Source organism: Panicum virgatum, chromosome 2N, assembly GCF_016808335.1.
Source record: "Panicum virgatum strain AP13 chromosome 2N, P.virgatum_v5, whole genome shotgun sequence".
NCBI lineage: Eukaryota > Viridiplantae > Streptophyta > Magnoliopsida > Poales > Poaceae > Panicum > Panicum virgatum.
In genome coordinates, this window is record NC_053146.1 from 20,381,541 (window position 1) to 20,402,414 (window position 20,874).

General features: G+C 45.1%; 1 protein-coding gene across 1 annotated transcript; it reads right to left on the reverse strand.

The window, feature by feature from the left end:
- Positions 1–266: 266 nt before the first annotated feature.
- LOC120662481 lies at positions 267–18,441 on the reverse strand. Its single transcript, XM_039941620.1, has 23 exons — positions 17,758–18,441; positions 16,890–17,188; positions 16,650–16,791; positions 16,316–16,419; positions 16,011–16,219; positions 15,764–15,856; positions 15,306–15,521; positions 14,998–15,038; positions 11,667–11,735; positions 11,449–11,549; positions 11,258–11,342; positions 11,042–11,140; positions 9,980–10,048; positions 9,768–9,899; positions 9,519–9,613; positions 9,323–9,418; positions 9,129–9,222; positions 5,586–6,047; positions 4,182–4,283; positions 3,784–4,038; positions 3,494–3,619; positions 2,795–3,382; positions 267–2,579 (listed from the first exon to the last, which is right to left on the reverse strand). Exons 1-23 carry the CDS (start codon positions 18,208–18,210, stop codon positions 819–821), a joined length of 5,691 nt encoding a protein of 1,896 aa, XP_039797554.1. The 5' UTR covers positions 18,211–18,441; the 3' UTR covers positions 267–818.
- Between the last annotated feature and the right edge of the window lie 2,433 nt (positions 18,442–20,874).

Here is a 20,874-nt window from a genome sequence, read left to right on the forward strand (position 1 = left end):
CATGTACAAGTTTAAAGTCTAGGTGGGGACAATAGGTTAGTAAAAGAAGCCACTTGTAAGACAAATTTAGAATTATAAGATTGTATTCTTGGTGAGACGAGAGTAAATCCGAAATTAGATGGAGTGACAACCTTACATCCAGTGGTTATAAGAAGGAAAGATATTCAGGCAATCAGGTACATCATCCAAGATATTTTGTCATGCAACTCGAAAACGCATTACTGGGACCATATGGCACGGAGAAGAAAAAAAGGACGACAGGTCGATAGTAAATCAATCACAACTAGCCTGTTTAGGCCCTGCCTATCATGTTATATTACTATCCGTTTCTTCTCAAGTACAAAATCCCTACTCAAAAGATGAGAGAAAGTGTCCGTCAGAAACACCAGTGTCCGAATTACATGCGGGGCATCATCCCCTTTTTCCTCGTAAATAAACAATACAGTCTTTTGACATGCTCTTACAAACCTTTCTTTCTGTCATCAGAAAGATCCTTCTGATGGAGACCAAAAATACCATGATTTCGATTATTCCCATTAACATGGCCAGAGTGCGCTCCTTGGGGGGCTTTATTCTGTGTAAAGCACTTTCTACAGGGCACGATAAAACAAATGGACGATTTCAGCTCTTGACCAAAATTTTGTTTTCAATACTGCCAGCCACCTTCCCCACCAATCCATTTACATGTATGTCATCAGCCCCATTGCGACACATGAGCTGCCACTGCACATTTCCTCGTGCAAACCTCTTCTCTCCCTCCATCTCAATGCCCCCAGTAGACTTAGTTGCTGCTTCATCTGCTGTACACGATAATAATGCTAGTCCACCTCCATGCCGTCATTTGGGCCCCTTGGCATACATCTTACATGAACTATGGGCATCTGCTCTTTGCCCTCAACATTGCTTCCACAGCTGCTTTCTCCATTGGGGAAATCCAGAAACACCGTGTCCTTGTACATCCAGTCCCCCTTCTCAATAGAATAGAAGTCATCAAATGGCTCCCCACATAGTGCACAGATGATTTGGCTCTCATCTGCTGGGACCATAAACTCGCACACTTCTCCAGGACTTAGATCCACATCAGATGCCTCAGCGCTGTCCTCCATTTCATTTGATCCATCAATGTAACTGTTCTTGCTAGGGTACCATTTTTTGGGTGCAATACCAGCATAGATAGTCTCAGACTCCCTTGACCCACGGCATGTTGTGTGTGACCTCAATTCTTCTTCAAGACTGAACCTTTCACCACAGATTTTACACTGATAGTTTCGGTCACCGAAGAGGCTGCTAATCACATGTTCATTGTACTTACGAAGTTTCTCTGGCTTGAACTCCAGGCCAATAAGGTCACCTGCCTTGATTTCGACAGCTTTGGGTAACAAAATGTTTGCTGGGGCAGATGAAGCCGAATTCGATGCCTCCTTACCAACTGAAGGCATTTGAGCTGGCAAAGGCATAGCTGCAGCTGTGACATTTGTAGCGTTCACACTTGATTTATTTGGCTGTGAAGGGACAGCGGTGGATGAATCAGTGGCTGGCGTAGAGATTAATCCCTTTGCAACCAGGGAACTGAGAAGACTTGAGAGAGGTGCAGCTTTCTCCGCACTCTGTGTTGATGGAGGTGGTGGCAGACCTGGTGGCAAAGGTGGACGAGCAGTGTTTGTTGCCTGAGTTTGCAGAATGGTATTTTCACCAGCTGCATTTTGCAGTGATGAAGCCGCCACTGTAGGAGATGGCAGAGTATGTGGAAGTGGTCCACTCGGAACAAGAGGCTGTGCCCTCAAACTTGCAAGATCGCCGGGGTTATTTGGTTTGAACCCACTCTTAATGAGACCAGCCAACAAATTACTAGCACTTGTCAAATCTGAGCTTATAGGGGTGGAATCAGTGGGCAAAGAGACTTCTCCAAGCTGGATGGAAGGTCTCAACAGCGATGGAGAATTTTCACGTGAAAAGCTTGCCTGCACTTGATCAGTTGGCTTGATATGTGGCTTCGACTGTAAGGTAGGATATTTTTGTGCCTGCTGGATTGCCTGTAGACTAGGTTGTCCCTGAGTAAGTCTAGCATTTTGAGCAATAAAATGAGAATCTTTAGCAAATGCTGCCGCTCTTTGGCTATATTCCTCTTGAGGATTCTGGCCCAATTGAGAAAATGATCTGGATGGATAAAAATCAGGCTCAGCAGCATTTGGAGAACTCTGACGTGCAAAGGGTGCAATAGATGAAGGTGAGTGAGCTGGTGGAGGGGAAGATGACCAATATCTGTGCTTCTGCTGCCCAAAGGTCTCAGTTGATCTTGTTGGCACACTGTTTGCAATATCTAGGCTTGATCTTCCAGCATAGGGTCCTGATAACCCAACAGGTACAGATGAAGTGATACTTACTGACATGGACCTCTCTCCTGGCTGATTGGAAAACCTTGATATCCTAGGATCCAGCCCAATGTCTGGGTGTTCTTTTTCCTGCGACACCCAGAGAGAGGAACTTCGAGGTGGTGGGAACGGTTGTCCATCAGTCCTAATTTCCCTATCAATTCTTGGTTCCACCTCATGCTTACCATGAATGTACTCTTCATGATCCTGAGCAATTAAAAAGACAACAGCATTATAGTCTTGTGACTTGAACAAAAAATGGAGATATATATAAAGGAAATTTCATTGTGAATGGTTCAGATTGAAAAATAGACAATATAGTAGACAGTTTAAAACATCTCTGGTATTATTATGCACAGTAATGAGCATCTCATGATTACTGGATACTGAATATACTTCTCCAATAGATTAGGTTCACATACCAAGTATGCTGCAAGTCTTCTATCTTGACCTGTGGAAAGTCCAAATCTTGGTAAGCTATCTAGTTTATGTATGTTTGGGTCTAAATGTTCAACAGCTCCCACCTCGGGCCATTTAGCCCTTTGGAGGCTTGCAAACTTAGCATTGCCATCATCGGCCATCCATTCTCCTTTTCTTATTGTATTGTTACCACCATAATCTGCTGCTTGAGAATGTACGTCATCCCAGACATATTCTTCTTCCTCGAAGTGCTTCCAACTTTTGTTTGATGAAGGCCTACCAACTCTATCAGAATTAATGGAAGGGGTTGGAAGAAGTGCGCTATCCAAACGTACAGATCCTGATGGCTGAACATCCTTGCTTGAATAAAAGTTGCTGCGCCGGTCAAATTGTTCTTCAGAAGAACCAACACCAGTGGCATAATACGGCCCTCCAATTCCATCTTGACCTTTGGGTTTTGAGCGAACTTGACCAGGTCCAACAACAGCTTGCTGCGAATTGCTGGAGAATCCAAGGCCCCTGACATCTCTACCTGCCTGCTTTTCATTTACAGGATTGCTAAAAGGGTCCCTCTGAGTGCGCTGAATGTTCTGCAAGTTATAGTTAAACTAGTATGAAAATATGAATGAAACAATGAGCATTGAGACTTTCTTACATTTTACATGAAGAGGCATAAAAAAGCCAAAGAGATAAGAACTTACAGGCCTAGTGATAGGAGCATCTAATCGTCGCCCTGCACTTCTATCAGTACCTAGCCTGTTAGGCCTCTCAACATCATCTCCTGCATCAGCAATTACAGCTGCCTTAGCACCACTTCCCAGTATACCCTGTCCAAAGTAAGGGAAAAACAGCATGAGAAACAAAATCACATGAGGTGCAATAGAACAAAGTGGTAGCTACAATGCTACACGCAGTACATATTTTGATTATCTCTCCTGCCAAGGAGTGAACAGGTACGTCCAGATAAGTTGAGAAACAATATATGGCTTGCCTTAGTTGATTGGTTGAGCTGCTGTCTCTCCAAATATTTTGGATTAACATGTATGCTATTAGATGGTCGCGGGGACTGCGAATCAGGCCTCAATGGTGCGGCACTTGATGATCCATTGGCAGATGACTGAAAACCAAGTTCCTTCTCAATGGTTTGGAGTGGAAGTGGAGGAAACACTCCTTTCCATGTTCCAAAAAGGTGCCTCATGCTATGATGTATAGAAGGATCAACTTGTCTATACGCCTTGCAGAAAACCTAGCAACAAAAAAAAACATCAAGGAAGCTTAGGTTCACTGTGATGTCCACGTTACTCTCTCAGAACAAAGAAAATATTGTTCCACAGGTTGGAACTGCCTCTATTCCCACATCAAGAAGATGGTATAGCATGAGATACTAACCTCTGGTAGTCTTGCTGAGAAATGTTTAACGTAATCTTTTCCAATATTCTTGACAATACTGTCAAGTAGATATAGAGATGGTAGCTTCTGTTCACTTGGAACCTACAGGCACAAGCAACTGTCAAATGAGATAGGTATTCCCCTCAATCCGTAGTGGATAACAATCACATAACATTATAGATAGAGCAAAAACAAAAGCAAGATTATACTAACACAGGGCAACAGGAAAAAGCAAACAACACTGATACGCCTCGGATGTGAATTCAAGACAAGAAAACTAGAAAATATGATTTGACGACAGAACATATCCAATGGTGTGGCCCTTTTCTCCAGTGACTAGGACTCGATCCTACTCCCGAAGAATCCAGCAATTTTCCTTTTAGAATAAAACCATGGGGATAAAAAAAAATAGCCTAAATGATATCCCGCCTCAACCTGAAGATAGCAGCAAGGTTACAGAAAGAAGTAATACAACCAAGGCAACCAAATGCTCAGCAGTTATCAAGGAATGTGATAAGCCCTGTGCATGCGAAAGAGACACTTGTGGCATAGATTATTACACTTCATAATTTCCTGTCCTATCATCAGTGCAATTCAGATTTGACATGACAATATATCACAAACTTCATTTTGGAGTAGAACTTTCTGAGTTCTTAGAACCTTTGTGATTCAATGTTTAATCAGATAGGGTACAGAAAAGTCAAGAGATCATTGGTCGGTATGAGAGTAGCATAACAGATAATGCAGAGTAATGACATAATCTGTACCCAAGTTTGTGGAAGCATGGGAATGAAATGGTTTTAAAGCCTGGTACAGTGTCCAACCATAAGCCGATAACTTATGATGTTCTAGTACCACAGATAACTGCTGTAGCCCTCTCTTAGTATAGGATGGTTCCAACCATAATTGTTCATATTTGTTTTGCCATGTCACAGGAGTCCGAAATTTAAATAGCGAATGAAATCTTGAGAATTCAAGTCCAGTAAGGAACTTCATAACGGAAAATATATAAAACCACGCATATTAGCATCAGAAGTGAGCGACGTAGGCACAAGAGAAATTGAGAGAAAAGAGAGAGACGGGGGGGGGGGGGGGGGGGGGGGATTGTCTCAGCGAAGACAGGTCAATCAGTATTTCCTTTTGCAGCGATTTTACACAGAGAAATTCCCTTCACAACATCAATTGCGATTGATCTCGATAGCTACCATGAACACCAGTACAATGCACAGAGACCTGGTAATCCTACAACACCACCTATAGCACATGTACAGTATCTAGCATCAGACAGACAGTGCTTGCTACGACTGACTGACGGCGCTTCAGCAATTACTTTTACATGGTGCGTTGACGGGGGAAAGGGGGTACTTTGATGAGCGCAAGGGGGAGTCAAAAGGCAAAGGTCACCTCGAGGATGTTGGCGCAGATGAGGGCGGCGATGGGCTTGGCGGCCTGGAGGTTCTCGCCGGCGATGATGGTGAGGTTGGTGATGATGGGCTTGGAGTTGAAGGTTAGCTCCCCGAGCGCGGTCCGGTACTGGCCGAGCAGCTCGTCGACCAGCGTCTGCTCGGCGGCGCTGGCGGCGGCGCCATTGGAGGCGGCGGCGTAGGACGAAGATCTGGGGTCCCGCGGCGGCGGCTGCGCGAGGCGCGGCTTCTTGGCGCCGGGGTCGGGGCCCGGCGCGGATCTGCGGGCGGAGGCGGAGGCGGAGGCCTCCATGGGGGCCGCGGAGGCGGAGGCGCGCATGGCGGGGGAGCTAGGGTTTGGGGCGCATGTGGGGGAGGGAGCTAGGGTTTGCGAGGCGGCTGAGGCAATCGAAGCCGGACCCGCGGAACAGGGTTCGGTGGCCGCGCCGCCGCTGGGGTTTGGGAATCAGAAGGAATGGATTGGGGGAACAAGCGAGGAGGCGGGGAGGTGACTCGGACTCGGACAGTGGACGCAGCAGCAGGTTTGATTTGATTTCGCGTCAGCGTTTCGGGTCGAGGTGGGGAGAGGGAGTGGAGGTGGTGAGGGAGCAACGCGAGCCGCGAAGCGAGGAGGAAGAGGACACAGAGCGCAGGTCGCAGCCCACCCGAGCAGCTCCTGCTGCCCTTTTATCACTTAGGGTGTGTTAGTTGGTGAAAAAAATTTGGGTTCCGTACTGTACCACGTTCCGTTGTTATTTGATAATTAATATCTAATTATAAATTAATTAATATTATTAGATTCATTTTGTGGGAATCAGTCAGACTGTGTAATTAGTTATTTCTTTTAACTACATTTAATACTTCATGTATGTGTCTAAAAATTTGATTTGACGAGTACTGTAGAAAAAATTTGGAAACTAAACAGGGCCTTAGCCCCTTACCATACGTGGGATTTGTGACTGAAATGTCTACTCAGGCTCTGTTTAGTTCCCAAAATTTTCAAGATTCCCGTCACATCGAATTTTTGAACACATGCATGGAGCATTAAATGTAGTTTTAAAAAATAACCAATTGCACAGTTTAGCTGTAAATAATGAGATGAATCTTTTGAGCCTAATTAGTCCATGATTGGACACTAATTATCAAATAAAAACGAAAATGCTACAGTAGCCAAATCCAAAAAATTTCACCAACTAAACACGCCCTCAAGATGTGAACACTATTGTACGCCATCGCCCACTATTAAATGAATGATGAAAATCCCACCATTTAGAGTATTAAATAAAATCAGAATGCTACAGTTTAGCCCAAGATTTTTGCGATTAGTCTTATAATTAGACTTTACTTAATACCCCTAACAAAATTCTCTTTGATGTGGCGGGACTAAAGTTTAGTCACCCAGATCCAAACACCCATGACTAACAATTACTTTATTAGTATATATGAAATTTTATGATAGAAATTGGTGTTGTTAGATTCATATTCAAAAGTACTTGCTCATGATTAAAAGTTTGTTTCAAAATGACCAATTAATAGAGTAATGTCGGCCAAAGTCTTTAGCCTAATGAAACGAAATATGTCCTACTTCCTTTGATACGGAGAGTTTCATGTTAGAGCTTCTGAGAAATAAAGTTGCTGAAACGTAGAGAAACTTGATGAAACATCAATTTAGACATGATATCAGCAACCAAAACACGTGCAGTATGCTAACCCCCGGGTCTGAAGTGGAGTGTGCAGAACTCCGTCTAAGCAAACAGAAAAGTTAGCTGAAAAGTAGGAAAGAAAGTACGACCCTGTGCAGTGCAGACCTCTTTGACTACCTTTTGCCTATGATCAAGTGCTCTTGCTCGGTGCAGAAACCCCGCGAAGAAATGGTTATGGCTTCTTGGTCATGGGAATCAATAAACCATGTTCTGAGATCAGCACAATTCAATCCAAAGATTGAGCTCCTTCATAAAAGGCCCACTGTGTAGGAACTGAGCTCCTGAAAAAGCAACGCTAGTACTTGCATGCACTGATCGAAATTATATGCACGACAACTCCGTGACACCGAAATTATTCCATCTAGTCAGACACATCTGCTGCACGGACGAAATATCCGGCAATCTGTGAAGCCGTGCACCCCCACACCACAAGCATGGCAGGAAACCCAAAAGTATTCATGTTTGCTTGGTGATCTTCAGCTTTCGGCGTCGACAATATCATTACTATATTTCTTCAAAAAAACAATATCATCACTATCACTCGCCTAATTTTGTGATATGTTATATTACAAGAAATGAAGAAACGGGCATACATACAGACTTACATCAGCTTCAACAGAACTGCACTGCTTGGTCAAAGTGGTATCGGAATTAAAGGCCTCAAGCAAGTCCGCCAAAACCTTTTGTTTTCATGGCTACCTTTAGTTACATAGTGTACAAAGAAATCTATGAGAAACTAGAATTTACTGGACGTGCCAGGGGATTCGAACCCCAGAGTGCACTCTCATGTGAGAATCACCACAGGTGAACTCCGTATAAGAACAAATTGAAAATCCAAATTAGCAGAGGATCACATCCTACATCTCATGGGGAAGTTACTAATAGTTCCACCGATATCCCAATAAAGCAACATGCAGACCTGTAAGTAGTTATTATAGCCTTGTCAGCACTACTTTTTTTTTCAAGTAAACAAGGGTAAAGTAACTTGTAAATGAAGTTGGAGCAGTAAGAGCTCAGCAAACAGCAATGAACGCTCGATCCTTACAAACAATATTAGTCACCAGAAACAAGTTCTGTTGAACAAGAACATTCAGTTAAGCATTGTGATGCATAATCAACTTGGTGCTTGTAGCATAAAGCCAGTCAAAAGTGAAGAAACCTTAGACAAACTATGCCTAATAATTTAAATGTAGACTGAGAAATCCAAGGAACTTCCATTATCACAAATACTAGTAGCAACAGCTATCAGGCCAGACTAATCAAACTGTGTATTTGAGGTATTCAAAAATATAATGTTGAGCATTCAGTGAGTTATTGCAGTTGATGGAAGTAGCAAGCAACTGATATATATGCATTAACATGTATTAACTCATTCCTTTAATCACAAGCAATTAATTTCTAACGTTCTATACAGCACACACTGTGAGAAAACAAGTGAATTGAGCACAAGAAGACAAAATGGACAGTACAGCACTGCAGCTACATAGTCTGGGTTTAGCACCAGCATTCCTTTACCTCATGTATAGGGATGCAATTTAGATAATTTTTGGGTCATTGGGTCGACCCAAAAAGTTAATAAAATGAATTAGAATGGCATTATGTGTAAATAATTTGGGAGGAGAAATGAACTAGAGTGGCAATGCCATTGTAATTAATTAGCTGACCCAAAAAAACACCATTGGGTACCCACTTGCATCCTTACTCATGTACATTGTAGTTATTGTTTGATTTTGTATTGAACTGAACTCAATCTTCATGAAAATATATAAGTAAATCGCACATTTAACAAGATACTTAAAAATGTTGACAAGGAACATAACTCACTGAAAATGGCAGCATACCTTATGACATGGAAAGAAGTTGCTAGGTACACTTGGTTTGGAAATGTAAATGAAGGAAACCATATTCTCAGAGTGAAGTGATACTGTCGATGGACTGTTCAATTATAGCAGGTCAATATCGAAACCCTCCTTTGTGTTGATCTTATCAGGATAACTCACTAAAATACACCTTCCCATAACTGTATAAAACAGGCTACGAATCTGAACGGCTCAACTGCGGCACTGGAACCTTAATTAATGGTCTCAAAGTTTCCATAATATTTGTAAATGAGGGTCTTCGCCATGGCTCGCTACAAAAGACATAGCATTAGTAAAATAGGCCCAGGTCCTTGTGATCCAATTCAGAGAAGTAAAATGAAAGGTGTATATCGCTGGAATAAGAATGCATACTTTGCCCAGCAAGATTCAATTAACGCGGCTACTAGAGGATTCAGATCTTTAGGGATTTCAAGCCTTCTACCTTTAAAACCTACAGCAGCAACCACCTGCAAAATAGTGTCGAGGCAGATAAAGGTCAATACAATATGGTATGCACCACTTCAGGTGCATAATGTTAGTGGATAAACAAAAAATGTGTTCAACAATCTCACTGAGAGGTTTTGTCACTTCACCAATGGGACTAACGGAAAGTGAAGTTACCTGGGCAGGATTCAGGTTACACCATGGTTGTTGCAATGTCATTAGTTCCCATAGGATGACACCGAAACTGTAGACATCAGATTTTTCATTGGATGGTTCATCTCGAAGCACTTCAGGTGCCATCCATTCAGGCTGAAATTTAAAACAAGATTATCAAAGACATTTTTCAATTAATGGGAGATGAACATTAGAAAAAGTGGAAAGGCTCTTACAGTTCCAGCCAAAGACTTGGAAGACAGGAAGGTGTTAGCTTTTAATCTTGAAAGGCCAAAGTCGCATACCTAGGGAATAGTTAAAATTATAAGGTTTGGCCAGGTAGATACTCTAATATAATGTTGCGATCAAACAAAAAACTTAATAGAAAGCCAAGTTGAGACAACATTAAATTAACAAGATTATTTAAGATGTATCCTCTAGGAAGAATGGCATGAAAATCCACATGCTATGGCAAGACTAGAGCTACTTCGTATTTGTTTAGGGAACTTAGCATCTCTCCCAGATGTTCCCGTAAATATGTTAACTAAAGAGCAACAATGTGGGCTTAGAGCATGGTTAATAGTAGAGCCAAGTGCTTGGCTATAAGCCAAGAGATAAGAGCTAAATCATACAATAGTTGTCTCATATTTATCTCTAAAAAACCTTTTTATTATTATGTTGTACCATGCCTTACTTTCTCTTCCTCACATACACTTTTATTTGGGCCCACAAATGCCTATGCTTCCGTGCCAAGCTTGGTGCTAGAACAAAAACCAAGCTCTCTTCTCTCTCTCCTCTCTTCTCTCCTCCACATCAGCAAAAATGCTGACTAGCTTGGCTTTAAGCCCATTGTTGCACTTGCTCTTAGGGGAAAAGGAATCATGATTGTAAATATCACCACTACTATAAAATCATTAGGAAAACTCTTTGTGTGTTCTCAGTAATTTTCTCAACACTTAAGGGCTTGTTTGGTAGTGATGGGATTAGACTTAATCCCCATGTGATGGAAGGGAAAACGAACAAATTCCCCAGACAGTTCCAACTGACAGGAGCAAATCCCAGGCTATCCAACAGAAAACAAGAACATGGAAGATTATAGCTCTATTCTCTTACTAAAAAGCACATGTTTGCTAGGATTGGATAGTATTAGATTCAGATGCTACGGCAAGTTTAGACGTGCACAGGAATATTTAGCAAGCTGTGTATTGTGTCAGCAAATCATAAAATGTGGCAGACAAAATGCACGTGCAAATTTTGTCTGTCCAAATGCAATAAGATATGCAGTTAATTGACCATACTTTGACAGTATACTTCTTGTCAACTAGAAGATTTGGAGACTTCAGGTCACGATGAACAACAGGAGGACTGCGTCTATGCAGGTAGTTCATTCCTTTGGCCTGTAGAACCAGCAGAGTGGGTTCAGAAAGTATCAAAGTAACAATGCATAGCTTTAATTTCCCACCAAGGGCATGTAAAGGTGCGGAACAGGTAGGGAAAATGAGATAACACAATACCACGTCAAATGCCATGTTTAATCGGCGTCTCTCATCCAGAACTTCCTTTGCACCACTCCTATGCAAAAGTTTATACAAACTGCCCCTGCAATGAAAGAAAGGCATGAATTGTTTGAAGCAGCAGTGGGTAAAATATTATGATATCATAATATAAAGATAAACAAAGGTATAACCAAGAGGAACTTTCAAACCTAGACAAGTATTCTGTAACTATCGACAGGTTCGGTGGTTCAGTGACAGCACCCATGAATAGAACAATATTTGGATGCCTCAGACTTTTCATAATTGCAACCTACCAAATTAAGAAAAAAATGCATAAGCTGATACCCCATAAAGGCATAAAAACCATGTGGATATAGAGTTGTACAGGTATAACAAAGTCGAACAACATTAAAACTGTTTAACAGACCTCCCTCATAAATTCCCTGAAGCGCTCTGGATGAAAATCCTGCTCCATAAGTATTTTGACTGCAACATCCTGTGAAAATATGGAGTTGGTTTCAATATTGAAATAAACATATAGGCCCAATTTGTGAGTTTTGGTGGATTAATGACGCATACATGTGGGGCTGATGTTATTGTTAAGAATAATAAGCAGGTATCACAGGTGTTTGATGGACAAAGTCATGGAGTTGTTAACCAAAAAAGGAAATGAAAGGTGGAAAGTCGCAACTCATGAGGATATTTTACTTTTGAAATTAAGTGTAGGAATGTCGTACTATCAAGAGGAACATCAAATTTACTTGCTTTACGGTAGAATAAGGTGCTAAAGATGATCTAGCAAACCTATGAGAGACACCTTTGCACTTGCACAACACTTGGGATATCTTATAGTGCTTTCTGCAGATTGTCCGGAGTCTCCGAAGAATTCTACAGTCTCCCGAAATCAGGCTGTTTGCGGAATCTTGTCCGGAGTCTTTGTGTTCATTTCTTGTGATTTGTTGAAGATTTTGCTTGGAGTGAGCTTGTCTAGGGTTTGCTCTCGATCTACTTGTTGCAAAGTTTTTGAATGCAAGTATCTGGGTAAAACGGGTGGAAATAAGGCCATAAACTCAGGAAATTTATCTGATCTTTTGGTTGAGGTTTGAGTAGTCGAATTGTGCTCCAGAGATTTCTATGGAATCTCCGTAAGTTGCGGAGATTCCAACAAAAAAATCTTCGGACATTCTGTAGTTTACTGATTGAATTGCTTTTAAGTTGTAAAAAATTCAGATTTCGACTATTCACCCCCTTCTAGTTGAAATTTAGATGCTTTGAAATATTGACCTCAAGATACCCACCTAGAGGAAAACAAGGCCCTGGTTGGGACCGATTCTAGGAGGATTATGACCAAACTAATAGACCTAACCACCCCCAAACACTCTGATTCAGGTCTGATTCCACAGGAATCAATTTTTCCCACTGCGGGCAAATGTCAGGCCAGGCGATCACTTGGGGGAGAATCCCGGCGATTGTGGTCCGATGTTTCCATGAATGCCCCAGAACTTGATAGAAGAACTACAAGCCCTCTGCCATCATACAAACGGAAATGTTTTGGGTTCAGCACCCTCCCCAATACCCTCCACCCACCCCCACCACACCCACGCGGCAGTTGCCACATATGGGCGAGTCAGGCACCTCCTTAGTGTTGCCCGCGCATTCGCAACCCTCCCCCCTTGCCCTTCAACGCCGGCCATTCGACGCGCTCCTCCTCCGAAGCACTCCATCCCCAGCCCTTCCAGCAACGCCCCCTCCGTCCGCCAGTTTGTGGGTCCCCTCTGGTGGACGACGATGCACGGCCTCCTGCTTCAGATGTCACCGCCCCACCATACTCAAGAACCACACGCGGTGCAGCTCATGGCCCAGCCATGGTTCTTAAGGCTCTAAGGTGACTCGTGGCAACCTACCCCCTCACAACGCCTAGGCGTATAAGACGCGTGGCGAGGCGACGCCATAAACATACCCTAAACATACCATAACAGCAAAATTTAGTAGCATATGCATGCATTTGTTGAGTTGTTCTACCACCCATTCTCCCCTTTCCAGTTGCTCTTGCACAACTACTCAATCATGGACCAGCGGGGACTAGAGAGGTGGGCCGCACAAGGCCATGGACCAACCGAGGGGAAAGAGGAGATTAGTCACAAGAGAGGCGCACGGGACCATCTGCGGAGATGCACGGCGTTGGCCTCACGGACAGGCAGAGACGCATGGGGTCGCGGTCATCGAGGATCCCCCTACCGCCTTGAGCCCGTGAGTTCCCGCCTCCCTCCCCTTCTCCCCTCTCTCTTCACTGTTTCCCTCCCTCTTCTCCATTTCCCTCTCTCATTAAGCCAAGATTGGGCGGGCATTCCTCTTGATTTCCCATCCGCTCCTCAGATGTCCCGCCCGCAGCCCACGATTTCACGCAGTACCTATTGTATGGCGCCCGCCTCATCCTCCAAGACGCGTAGACGACACCTTTGGATGCCCAGGCGGACAACTTGCTCTTGAGGCGGACAACTTGCTCTTGAGGCGGACGCCATAGGCATCTTGGCAAGGCGAGGGAGACGCCTACCACCCCGAGCATGCCTGGAAGCCTTACGAACCATGAGCACAGCGGGCACCACGCTGTCTAGCTGCGACAACAGCGCGCGGAACCAGCATCGGCGCTTGACTGCAATGATGTGCCGTAGGCCCAACGATGTCGATGGCATCCAATCCGAGCAGTCAAATGCTACTGCCGTGACCTAGGGTGGATGACACCCAATCGTTCGAGGAAAACAACCACATGATCTCTGTGTGTATCCTCATCAATTTGGGATTTGTACAATAGTTTACATGCAGGTTGTGCTCGTTGATGTGAATGATTTTTTTTTTCAATTGTATTGAGTTGCATGCTTAAGCCAACCAGTTCAACCCAAAAGCTTAAGCTGATGGGGAGAGGTGGGCAATTCATTTATGCTTCAACAAATTGTATATCTAAATTGCTTAGTACTTGTTCTAGTAGATTTTGTGCTACGAACTCTGTTACTGAGTTGTGAATGTAAATAAATTCCCTTTTTTTTGTCATTTTTGTTCACGCCATCTGATGGATCTGATAGTTGCTAGTATTCTATAACAAAAGACGAGTATGAGTAACCTTTCTTCTTGAAAATATTTCTTTCACTTAATTTCTTACCAAATGATCAAAACTAGAAGACTTAAGCACTTCTTCATGGCAGAAAATCCCATTAGAAAAAATCAGAGCTGCCAAACCCCTAGCTTGTCCAGCCAGCGGATTCTCCAGGCAGTTGCTTCTCAGAGCAGCGAGCTTCTCACAAAATCACTGCCTAGAGAAGCATATCCAAACACGGTCCAAATAATAGGAGGTTGCTATTGAATTCGTTGTGGAGTCTGTTTGGTGCTAGATGAGGAGTTTGCATGCAATGTGTAGTCAGTCAGCACTAGCAGTCAGTTGGATTAGGAAAGAGAAGACCAGCTTCATGAAGGAAGGGAAGGAGGCCAATTAAGACCTTCGGTTAATCCCCTCCCCAAGGGGATTGAGGGGGGTCCAGTTAAGATGAGACTAGATTCTAGTCAAAGAATGGTTTAGCCATAAGGGTTGACTATGTAATAGATTGAATCCAATAAGAAAGAAATCAATCTATTCCCCCTTTCCCCACTCCGCTAGTTCAATAATGGGGCAAAGTCAATCAGAACAAAGAAGCAAAAGAACAATCTTTTTACACCCGTCAGTTACAGCTTATCGTTATCGATAAATAGACCATGCAAAAGCTTACCGATCCATGCCAATCAGCACGATGGACTGTTCCAAAAGACCCTGGAAGAAAAGGGGTTTACCAAAATCAGGAAAATGTTCGTTTGATTAAATTACTGAGCATGACTCAAATTTAATTAAATGCTAAAATTTCTTCTTTTCCCCTTGAACATGCAGAACTGTGCATCATCATATTAAGAAAAATGATAAAATTTCTAACACAATGGGTTCCACAGTCCTATTAGCAAACATATAAGACATATTTTTTTCCCATTTTTTCTGGTGGACTAGAAAAGGCTGAAGTTTCAAGTATAATGTGTGCACATATACCTGCTCCAATCTTCTCTTTTAACACCAGCTCGTTCCATGGAATGATCAGATCATTCGCAGCAAGTGACAAATCACTGACTGTATGTCTTAACTGCTGAGTCTCCTCAATTAACTTCAATTCTTTCTTCCTATCAAGTTTCATATTGGAGGAAATTAGTGGCAAAACCTCACGAGGAGCTTCAGGCACAACGATGTCCGGCTTCATTGCTGCTTGCCCTGCATCGCCAGAACATAATATATCGACTTCAGAGTTCAGACAACCATGCAATCATATACACGTATGATGAATGGGCTATAGTAATTATGTAAACTTTCCTAATACAGGTGCAAAGTGGATAAAGTGGGTTGTACTACATGTTTTGTGATAATATGTATATGCAGCGTGGTACGACAGCAAGTCCCTTATTTCAATACTCAAAACAAAAGTAGCTAAGTCTCAGAAGATAGCCGTGCGCTACCTTTTCCTGGCATCCAGTTGTTCATGGTCTCATCCCCAGCAACATGTTTCTTAGAATAAGGTTGGTCCAGAGTAGTTATTACACTAGTAGCACCTGAAAATGAATGATACAGTATGTCACAAAACTGACAGATATAAACTCCATAGATAGCCTATAGCAACAGCTTACTGGATAGACATTGATATATGTAATGAAGCCCTATTGACTAATGAAAAATTAAGTTAACACCTAATTGGAAACTAATTACCTGTGGAAGAATCACTGAACAAGAGATTCAGTGAATGGCAATCTGAGAAGTACTGCTTGGCTACCGAGCTGAAATTTGAAGTGATCTCCAATGACCTAAATTTGGGAGGATGAAGAGGTGAGGACACCGATAGTGAGTAGGGACCATTGACAAAGGAATCAGGATCACTAAGTTGGCCGGGATCCCCAATTAAATCAACCAAGTATTCTCTGCTAAAACAAACAGCACAAACCAAACATTAGCTAAGATGGATCATAGCCAAGACATTGAAGGATTCTAGTTTCATATAAGCAGGGGAAGGGTACTTTTCAAGCCCAAAGCGTACAAGACAGGAGGAGGCATCATCAGATTTACAATATTTACAACCCTTGACAACTCTACATGGAATACTGACTTTATCTGCTAATATCTGCAAGAAAAACAGCGAAGGCGTTACATTAGTAAAAATTTCAGGTCGAGAAACTTAGAAGGTAATAAGTTATTAATTGCTAAATTATAATCAAGTTACCCATGACAAACGTTCATATTTTCTAGCAGCAGATAGAACTCTTTACCGACATTCCTGCTGTGGTTGTCACTGAGGTAACAGATTTTTACAAGATGGACAGACAGGAAAGGAACTTAAACCAGCAAACATACTTTGAATAACAACGAGCGGTGCTTGCAAAGACCGACAGGGAGCTTTCCCAGATGAAGCACAACAGATCCTGTGCTTGACTTGATGGCCTCATTGCACTCTTTCCATCGTGGAAACAAGTTATCTTCATTGGATGCTGTACCCCTTGATGACGGACAAAAAATTAGAAAGAAGAGTTTCAGAAACCACATAAGCCAGAATAAATTAAAAGGCCTATAGGAGCTTGGTGACACAGCTCTCACCCCATCCTTGAAGATACGACTTTGGCTAGTTGGATTACCACATCCTTGGCATCAGTACAGCTGGACAAAAGGCTGGAAGCATAACTCTCCAGCATACCCAAATCAAAATCAGTTCTCCGATCGATGAGAATGGCTTGAATTGAAGAATCGTCAGGACGGACAGATTTGAGTGATTCCATGGAGGGTATGCGGTTCTCTTCATGTACATCCGTGCATAGTGACCACACGAAGGGGTCCAACCCATGAATCACGTAAAATCCATCTGGTATCGTGCTGTTGTATGATAGCGAGCCATTCACCTGAAGAAGTGTTAGGAAGCAAGCATAGGGGAAAAAATCGAAATGAGATAGATACCAGGTTTATGCATGGTATATAACTATATACCAATACAAACACAAAGCGGAAGATAGATTTGCTACAACTGCAGAGATCACTCTGATACAGCAATAAAATTGTTCCACATATAAATGCATCTTTGATGCTGTTCTGAAAGGGAAATGGTAGTATGATTTCGCATGAGTTGAGCTACAGGATGTTGGTATGCTGAGCAGAAGTACAATCCAACAAGTACCAGGTCAAGCAACTGAATCAACAGCTTCATTTTTTGAGGATTATTAATGGACTAAGCATTGGCTCCACCAAGTTGCGGCATCCAGAAACCAGAGTTCCTCTCGTGAATTCCAGCTTTTGTTTCTGCAGAGAAACTTATATATGGATTGCTAAGCAGGTTTGACCAAATTGCGGAATTGTGAAATCCCCGAATCCCTCACAATTCGCAAACGATCGTTTCCAGAGGACGACATTAAGCATTACTTGCATGAACAGGAAGCACGGGAGGAAAGGCAGAAGGTGTGATGGGAGAGCTGACCCAGAAGCGATGGGAGAGGGACTCGGCGGACGGCGCGGGCTGCGCGAGCGGGAAGGCCCTCCCGTTCCCGCTGCCCCTCCCGCCGCTCCCGGGGTCGCCGGGGTCGAGGAAGCCCGGGTCCGCGGCGCAGGCGGCGTCGGCGCAGAGGCGGAGCGCGAGCGCGAGCTGCAGCTGGTAGGTCTCCTCGGCCTGCTGCGCCCAGCTCTTGCAGGGCGACGACCCCCCGGGCGCGGCCGCGGCCGATCCGGGCCCCGCGGCGGCCGAGGCGGGCGGCGGGAGGTGGAAGGGGTAGTCGCTGGAGGCGGAGACGGAGCTCCCGCCGCCGTAGCTGCTGCCGCTGGACTGGCGCTGCAGGGCGTTGGCGGGCCCCGGCCCCGCGGCCGCGGCGTCGTCGGGGAACTGGGAGAGGAGGGAGTAGTTGGTGCGGCGGGCGGCGCCGGGGGGCAGCTCCATGGCCCAAACCCTAGCGTCGGCGAGGCTCGTCGGCGGGTGGGGCGGCAGTGGTGGTTCCGCTTCCGCTCCCCCGGAAAGGCAGGGCAGCGGGCGGGTAGTTTCGGTGGGAATTGACGGGGGGCCGGGTCGCCGTCGACGCTTCGTCGGTAGCGACGGCTAGTGGCAACAGCAGCAGCAACTAGCAGCAGCGAGGCGGAGGCTGCGCGAGGACAGACAGAGACGTGCGCAGCCTGCCTTGGGCGGCGGGCGGCGCGGTGCGGTGCGGTGCGCACGGCTCGGCCGCGGATAGGAAAAGTGACACACGGACGGCGCGGCTTGCCTCTGCTCTGGGTCTGCTGGCTGTCAGCATCTCTGGTTTATGACATCATTACATCAATAATATTGCACAACTGGCAATCAGTTGTTGGTGAGTCCCTTTTTTTTTTTGGTCAAATTGGAGCATGCTGTGGGCGTAGGTAAAATTTACACTAATGCTCCATGAAATCGGAAAACAAAAGTACGTGAATCAACATGTGAACTTGGAAAAAAAATGATACATGGAAACAAATATACTCCTACATGCTGACAACTGCGGCAGGCAACCGCCAAGCTGCTCGCGCAGCGCGCAGCGGCACGCAGGCGCCATGCGGGCTGCCGCGAAGCCCGCAAATCACTCGCGGTGCTCTGCGGGTAAGCCGCATGTGTCCGCATAATCTGTTGCGGCTGATGCGCACGCGGGCCGGGCAGCCGCAGACCGCCCTGTTTATGGGTGGGCACCTGAAAATTTCGGGTCGGGTAATTCGGATTTTTAGAATTTCAGGTTTTCAAAATTGCTATCCGAAAATTGCCCGAAAAAAGAAGAACCCGAAAATTCAGGTACTCGAAAATTCAAGTTCGGGTTCGGGTATCCCAAAATACCCGACAAGCTTCCCAATGCTGGCGGCGACCGACGGAAGCGTCGTCAAGAACTAGCACCCCCGGCCCCGACCCCCACCGATGGAAAGCCTCCGGTGCTCCTCCAGCACATGTCATCGACCTGCTCCTGCAGTCCTCCGGCCATGAGCCTTACAACGCCATGGATTCAAATCGACCAAGCTCAGATCGGGCACGGGGCCGGGCGTGAGGAATCGTTACCCGATAAAGGCACAGCGGCGGCCGGCGGGAGGCCAATGGCTGGCCGGCAGGGCCGCGGGGGGTGCAGATGTGCCGTCGCGGGGCACAGATTCGTCGCTGCAGAGAGAGATCGAGAGATCAAGAGAGAGATCGAGAGAGGATAGATGAGAGAGATAGAAGATTTTTTTTGTTCTGTGTCTTGACGGTGAGGAAAGAAGACTCAGGATAAGGTTTTGGACTTCGTGGGCCGTGCGAAGCTACAAGAATTTGGGCTGACTGGGCTGAAATTGAGCACAAGGTAGAATTTCAGGTAAGATTTCTTTAATATCAGGTTTTTCAGGTAATTCGGGTACCGTGGCCTGATACCCGAATTACCCGTAATAATTTCGGGTACCGTGGGTTAGAACCCGAATTAGAGTTCGGGTTTTTCGGGTTCGGGCTCGGGTTTTTCGGGTTCGGGTTTTGGGTATTCTGCCCACCCATCCCCGCTTGAGCATCTCCAACAGTTTGTCAAATTAGGTTGCTATCCTTGTTTTTTTTTTGAAAAAACGCAAAAAACATGTCTCCGACAGTTTTACATACTACTTGGCAAATTTTGGGAAGTCGGCAAAAAGAAGTCCTCCACGCGCAAATATGCGCCCGCGTATCCGGCTCCCCATCGGCGTTTCTTGCGCCGCGAACTCCTCCCGCGCGTCTCCCCGTTGTCCTTCTCCCGCGCGATTCATTCTCTTGGCAAATCTGGCAGGATCGGAGAAGGGAACCCAAACCAATCCGAAGCAAGGTGTCACGACCCAGATGTGGCCCAAGAGGAGCCCAACACTATCGGCCCAATTACTAAACACAGCCCAGCCCAGGACCCAACGAAGATAGAAGCTCCTATAGAAGACTCGGCCAGCAACACGGAAAAAAAACAAAAAAATATTTAGAAACACGGAGGGGTCAGGAAGGTGTTCTTCCTCCTCGCTTCCGAGATCCTATCCTCGATTTCCTTTGTGATTTGCTCACGCCGTTTGGTTGATCTCACCGGCGGCAACAGGTTGTTACAATTGGTATTAGAGCCGGTGATCATCGGCACTGGGTGCACGGCTTCGTAGCGCGCCTCTGCGTTCCGCCACGGCGTGCTGCAGTCCGGTGATTTCATCTACTTCTCGAGTTCGGATCCTCCTCTTTTCCTCGATCTGTGCGTGTTATTCTTCGATCTGATTCCCTCTCCCCGGTCTGGTTCGCTGCATCGACGTCCTCACCTTGCTCCGTCGTGGGTCATTCCGATAGCGACGTCCTCGCCCCGCCCACCGCGTTCAGTCGACGGCGGCCACCGCAAAGCGCTGGTTAGCCATTTCCGGCGCCGTCGCCCATATACTGTTCGATTCACGCAGCTTAGGTTTTAGTTGGAGGGTAATCGTGCTATTCCTTGTGCGGATTGTCGATTTCGCACTATGTCCTATCCTCTGCTTTTGCTTGGGTTTCTACTTCATCCGGGCCATCGACGACAACGACAGTTGGTGCAGCGGCGGCTGATCCAGTGGTCGGGTGGCGCAGCGACTTCCTCGACTCGGTTCAGCTCCAACTTCG